Below are 7,500 nucleotides of genomic sequence, written 5' to 3'. Positions count from 1 at the left end.
ATTTAGACAAGAAGTAAAGGAAATAACACAAATAAATCAATAAACAACTAAAACAAATAAAAGGGAACAATGTAATAAGAGCAAAATAACACAAATATAAACAATGAAATCTATAGAAGAAGAAAATAACACAAATATAAACACAGAAAACTATAGAGGGACAAAATAAATGTGACGTTTGAGTAAACGCAGTAAAAAACAATAACAGACCAGCAAGTTAGAATAGATGCATAGAAAATAAATAGATATATACAACTATAAAAATAGATAAGTCCAAATAAAAGCACTAATAGACACAGTAAAGAATACACTAATAATACTTATAATAAAAACACAACAAAATACCAGCAAGTTAGAATTAAGATTTGAACCTCAGAGCACTAATAAAAACCCAACCACAGACTGGACTAAAATGCATCCAAATTAAAATCATGTAAATGCAAGTGTGTGTGTGTGTGTGTGTGTGTGTGTGTGTGTGTGTGTGTGTGTGTGTGTGTGTGTGTGTGTGTGTGTGTGTGTGTGTGTGTGTGTGTGTGTGTGCGCGTGCATGCGTGAGAGTGTGAGTGTGAGTTTGAGTGTGAGTGTGTTTCTCTGCAGACTGCAGGTCTGATATAAAATGGGATGCTATCCATAGTTCAGGAACAACAACAGTCAAAGCTTGAATATCCTTATATTAAAAATTCTACCAAGATAAAACCACTAAAAGTTCATTGGAGGATCTTAGGGCCCTTGGCGGAGCTTAAAGGGTTAGGGGTTAGGGGAGATTTCAAATATAGGCTGGAGTTAGACCATTAACCGCCTTAAAATCAAACAAAAAAATCAATCCTAAACTTAACTGGAAGCCAGTGTAGGGTATGAAGAAACTTCTAGGTCTGCATTTCAGATGACTTGCCATTTATGGAGTGATACATGTAAATAGTGCATTCCAATAGTGCATTCCACTAGTGCATTCCAATAGTGCGATCCAATAGTCCAGCCAGGAAAAGTGTGGACCATCTTCTCATAATCTTTTGAAGTTATCTTCCTCAGTTAGTAGAATGAAGCACTAACCACAGAATTTATTTGTCAAATTTTAATTCTGATTCAAAGAACACCCCAAGGTTCTTTACGACAGGCTTTTGGTAGGGTTCAAGTATAGACCAAGCACTATGTGTGTGTGTATGTGTGTGTGTATGTGTGTGTGTGTGTGTGTGTGTGTGTGTGTGTGTGTGTGTGTGTGTGTGTGTGTGTGTGTGTGTGTACGCGTGTGAGTGTGTGTGTGTGTGTGTGGACCAAGCACAGTGCTAATGTCTGCCCTGGCGGTAAGGGAACCAAAGATAATAACTTCTGTCTTGTTTTCATTAAGCTTCAGGAACCTATTACCCATCCATAACTTAATATCATCTAGGCAGTCAAAAAAAGGTTGTAAACCGTCATGTCCAGACTTTAGAGGGAAATAAATCTTGGTTTCATCAGCAAAGCAATGATGAATTTCGGTGTGTGTGTGTGTGTGTGTGTGTGTGTGTGTGTGTGTGTGTGTGTGTGTGTGTGTGCAGACTCAGTGCTGTGCATAGTATGAAACCCAGACTGGTACGTATCATGGATACTATTCCCAGTCAGATAACTTTGCAATGAATCAAAAACAGCCATCTCAAATATTTTCGATACAAATGGTGTGTGTGTGTGTGTGTTTGCAGGTTCTCACCTGCAGTGCCAGGAATGTGTGTGAGAAGGGCTCCATTCTGACTAGGAAGGACGCCACGATGATGGCAGAGGAGTAGTGTGTGCAGTAGTGACATCGCACCGACAGATCCCCTGCAACACACACACACACACACACACACACACACACACACACACACACACACACACACACACACACACACCCTCCTATTTATACAGGCATGGAAAAAAGGCAAGCACAGTAGAAAGAACACACAGAGACACGCACACACACAAACACACAGGCCGAGACAGGTTTACCATCTGTGCTTTCCACCTCGTTGTATCTTTGGATGAAGTTCTCCCTCCGCCACACACACACACACACACACACACACACACACACAGACACACACACACACACACACATGTTTACCATCTGTGCTCTCCACTTCGTTGTATCTCTGGATGAAGTTCTCCCTCCGCCTCTCAGTCTGTGCTCCCATTGGTTTAGACAGATCTCTGAAGGTTGCTGGGGTCGACAGGTCCAGAGTCTGTCCATCAGAGAGAAAGAGAAGGAATAAGAGAGAGAGAGGGTAAGGAGAGGAAAAGGGGAGGGAGAGAATGTCTTGCAGGTGAAGTCTTCATGAAAAACAGAAAGTAGTTCTCTCTCTCTCTCTCTCTCTCTCTCTCTCTCTCTCTCTCTCCTGTCTCCCACACTCACCATCCATACCTTTCACTTTCAATGTCCTTTTCAAAGCTTAACTAACATGTCAGGAATTCTTGTCTTGTCAAAGCATGCATTTATGTATGAACATAAGCAATACCAACAACCTAAATATTTAAAGTTAGAAGAAAAATGTAAAAATATGCTACTGGATAGTAAAAGAAGATACTGCTACAGCTATGACTTCTACTGCTTCTGCTACTACTACTAATACTACCACTACTGCTGCTGCTACTACTGCTAGTGCTACAACTGCTGCTACTACTATTACTACTGCTATTACTATTACTCCTACTCATACTACTGCTGCTATTTATGCTACTACTGCTTCTACTGCAAATGCGGTCACTAGTAATATTGCTACTATTGTTCCTACAACTGCTACTACTACTTCACTACTGCTACTACTACTAGCACACCTACTGCTACTACTGCACTTATACTAAGGCTAATGTAATTGCTGCTACTGCTACTACTCTATACAAATGGCTTCTATGGCAAAAATAAGCAGTACTTTTGACTCCAATGAATAGAGAAGTGACCAGAGATTGGTTGTCAGCCACGACCCACACCACCTCCCACACCCGCACCCGCACCCACACCCACACCCACACCCACACCCACACCCACACCCACACCCACACCCACACCCACACCCACACCCACACACACACACACACACACACACCCACACCCACACCCACACACACACACAGAAGTCACCTGAGATTGGTAGTCAGCCAGGACCCAAGGGAAGATGGGGTACTGCATCAGGTCATTATAGGTGCGGCCCGCCAGGGTGTTCAGATGCATCAAGTACTCAAAGTTACTCATCTCTCCTCTCTGCCACAAACACACACACACACACACACACACACACACATACACACACACACACACATGTATGACCAGACACACACACACACACACATACATGCACGCAGACAGACACACACACACACACACACACACACACACACACACACACACACCCACACCCACACACACACAGACACAGACACACATGTATGACCAGACAGACACACACACACACACCCACATACACGCACGTAGACAGACACACACACAAAGGTGCAAAAAATGACTCATGTCTCAACTATTATAAATATGTTTATACATATCTGTGTTTGTGTGTGTAGGTGTGTGTGTGTGTGTATCTGTGTGTGTGGGTGTGGGATCTGACCGCCTCACCTGCCATCTGAGGAGAACACTCTTGTCCACCCCACCAGACCTCCTGAAGCAGGCAGACAGACAAACAGATGTGATACACACACACACACACACACAGTCACTGGACACACACACACGCAAACTTTCACTGGACACACACACACACATTCTCACTGAATCCACATACACACACTCTCACTGGACATCACTCATATTCACTGTCTATATGGCAAACCTACAGATCCATGGACGTTTAGATCTAAGGACATTCAGATCCAACATTCTCCAATAAATGAAGACACACTGAAGACCAACACCCATCACACACACACACACACACACACACACACACACCCAAGGACACACTGCCGTTACTGCCTCATACCTGGCTGTGGTCACACACACACACACTGTAGGATCACACCCATCAGGCCAATAAGTATATCTAAAGTTGACTGATGAGCAAATCACACACACCCACACACACTAAGATGCACACAGACAGACAGACAGACAGACAAACAAGACACAGACACAGACACAGACAGACAGAGAGACAGACAGACTAGTCTATATATATTATTTTGTTGATTTGTTGATTATTATTATTTTTATTCAACTATTTTTTGTCTTTATGTATGTGTATATAATATGTATGTATGTGTATGCTTTGGCAATAGTGTTGGAAAACATTCATGCTAATAAAGCTTCTTTGAAATTGAAAAATTGAAATTGAAATTGACAGAGAGACAGACAGACAGACAGACAGACAGACAGACAGACAGACAGACAGACACACACACACACACACACACAGACACACAAACACACACACACACACACTGCCATTACTTCCTCAGACCTGGCTGTGTTGGGGCACTAGGACCTAGCAGAGCCTGAGGTCTCCCTGAACCGCTGGGTTGCCACAGAAACCCTTCTGACTGAACCCTGGGCGGGACATTGGGTGTGATTGACAGCTGTGAGAGCCCAATGTTCCACTAGCTTTCTGTCCGGAATCCTCTGCCGGTAAGTGACATCATCAGGGCTGTATTGTTGGTTGCATGGCAACCAGACCAATAAGGATTCCAAACTCCAAGCCAGTGCAATAAAGGTGATAGCACACACACACACATACTTCTACAAGGTCTGCAGCAGAGGGAAAAAGGCTTCTATCATTTTCATCCATACCGTAAGTCTGTCTGCGTGTGCGTGTGTGTGTGTGTGCATGTTTGCGTGTCAATCCATTCATATGAGTAGACTACAGTGCCATCTACAGGCTACTAGAAAATATTTCATGAGAACTAGCAGAATGTCCAGAGGAGTTTGCTACACTACTATACAGGGCTGCCAGTTTGAAGAGTGAATCTGAATAGCTGAAGACACAGACACAGACATAGACACAGATACACACACACACACACACACACACACACACAAATACACACACACAGGGGAGGACTGGGGGGAAAAAGTGGCCCGGGAGTTACTGTCAGACCGACCCACTCAATACACGGCGCGCGCCCCACTAAGTACACAGCCCACTCAATGGATCGCACGTATCGGTCAGTGGCCTACTGGGAAAAATACCCATACACTTAACATTATTTTGGTTAATTACAAAGAAATTACATCATATATGCTTGTTTTTTAATAACATTCGGATCCACCAATTTGCCTGGATGGACACATGGAATAAAATGATACAGGCTATTGTAACACTCCAAGGTAGGTATAGTTTGCAACTTGCAAGATGAATAGTATCAGATCAGATCAGATGGTTATCAGATCAGATGGTTATACGTATAACTACAAAGCCTATTGGTTAGTACACTCAAAGCGTATTAGATAAATATACTTGAAATATGTGCTGTCAAACTATTACAATATTTAATCGCAATTTTTTTGTCTATTATAAATGTCCCTTCATTTATTTTGTATCCATTTATCCATGTTTTATTCCAGAATCATCTATCTAGATAACATATTAACATTGTTTATAATGTAAGTGTTGTGAAACGCAAGCTTTACTTGGCCAATTCAACACCTTTAGATAACATATTAACAATCTAGATAACATATTAACATTGTTTATAATGTAAGTGTTGGTGTAACACAGTGATTTTAGCATAACAAACTAGCTGGTTAACTTATTTGACACAAGTTACAGTATTAGGAATGATAAGATTGCCCTATTTACAACTACCACCATGGATAGCTTGCTCATCGATTGTAAGCAAGTGACATGTTAAAATAGATAATCTCGATGTTGACAAGAGCTTGCTTATTTTACCAGATCATAACGGTCTCAATTTAAGACATACCGTTAGCTAGGCTTGCTGTAGGGAACGTTACCTCATCTGTGAATAGCAAGCTAACATTTGGCAAGGTCAACGCCACATCTTACCTTATCACAATGTCACCAGTCAGTGGTTTTCCAAATAAAATGTAGGCTAGAGTAATTCACATTTAATAACATCTCAAACTTAATCAGACTGACGGAAGAGATTGACAGAGGCAGCAGCAAGCTGTGCCTCATCCGTGTTAAGGGCTAGGGCTGACTGCACACGTCAATACGGTTGCTTGCCCTGGCTGGGCGTGTATATGTATGCAAATCCAAATGTAAGAATCCCAGAATCCTCTAGGCCTACCTCAATCGGCACAGCTGAGAACACTTCGGCTGTGTAAGAACCAATTTTCAGGTGTTCATTAATAACATAGAGATATGTTCTTATGTTGAACTTCCGAAGTCCGTAAAACACATAAGAACGTAAAAAAAAAATAATAATCAAAAAATAGTCACCATAGGTGTGAAGACAGATTGCAAGTAGGGGTATAAATTTCAGTCAGTGCTTTTCCCCATTTGTATTTCTTAGAGAAAACTAGATTAATGTTTTCTTCAGAAACTTAAATATATTATACTGATATGCGCTGAGAGTGGGCCTGATGGCGGTGGGCCGGTTGATGATGATAATGGGCTTGTGTTTTGGGCCATCGGCCCACCGGGGATGTCCCCGGTATTCCCGATGGCCAGTCCGCCCCTGCACACACACACACACACACACACACGCACAGATGTATTTCTCACTTTACTTCCCTTTCATTTATTGGATTCATTCACTATATCCGTTTAGCCTTTTCTCCATTTGGGACTTTTGCCCCAGTCCATACAAAAAGAGTGGGAGATGATGAGAGTTAGGCACAACTCAACACATCCCTTTCACAGGCACTCAAACACATAGTCTAGATCATGACAAACTCTCACACACACATACACACACACAAACACATAGCCTAGATCATGACAGACGTGTACACACACACAAACTGCACAAGCCGTATTTTTCTTCTGAAGTCTGCACTGAGGCTGTATATTTTATTGTATGTGTGTGAGTGTGTTTGGGAGAATCTGTGTGTGTGTTTGTGTGTGTGTGTTTGGGAGAGTCTGTGAATGTGTTTGGGAGACTGTGTGTGTGTGTGTGTGTGTGTGTGTGTGTGTGTGTGTGTGTTTTGGAGAGTCCCTGTGTGTGTGTGTGTGTGTGTGTTTTTGGGAAAGTCTGTATTGTGTGATTGTGTATGTGTTTGGGAGAGTCTGTATGTGTGTATGTGTGTGTGTGTGTGTGTGTGTGTGTGTGTGTGTGTGTGTGTTTGGGAGGGTTTGTGTGTGTGTTTGGGAGAGTCTGTGTGTGTGTGTGTTTGTGGGTGGGTTTTAGGAGTGTCTGTGTGTGTAATGAGGGGTCAAAAGGACAATGAGCCCATAATGCATTAGGTTTTGTTGCTAAGTAACAAAGTTAAACTGCTGAAAACTTCTACTGGGCTCCACATTATAGATGGCCCCCAGAGCCAAGATTAAACAGACCGCTGTGTGTGTGTGTGGGAGTTGTGTATGTGTGTGTGAGTGTGTTTATGCATGTGCTTGTGTGTGTGTGTGTGTGTGTGTGAGT

At 42.4% G+C, this 7,500-nt stretch overlaps 1 protein-coding gene across 1 annotated transcript in view; it reads right to left on the bottom strand.

Moving 5' to 3' along the window:
* Nucleotides 1-7,500, bottom strand: part of wdfy4 (WDFY family member 4) — a gene marked incomplete at its 5' end in the record, with an annotated part of 75,134 nt that overhangs the window by 12,951 nt on the left and 54,683 nt on the right. The window contains 4 exons of the mRNA XM_080849128.1: nt 1,685-1,794; nt 2,078-2,195; nt 3,092-3,211; nt 3,581-3,623. Coding sequence (XP_080705254.1) covers nt 1,685-1,794; nt 2,078-2,195; nt 3,092-3,211; nt 3,581-3,623 — 391 coding nt within the window. The remainder of the gene's footprint in view (nt 1-1,684; nt 1,795-2,077; nt 2,196-3,091; nt 3,212-3,580; nt 3,624-7,500) is intronic.

The sequence above is a fragment of the Sprattus sprattus genome, assembly GCF_963457725.1.
Source record: "Sprattus sprattus genome assembly, chromosome: 12".
Lineage (NCBI taxonomy): Eukaryota > Metazoa > Chordata > Actinopteri > Clupeiformes > Clupeidae > Sprattus > Sprattus sprattus.
The sequence above is the reverse complement of the archived record's forward strand: the minus strand, read 5'-3'. Positions and strand labels throughout refer to the sequence as shown.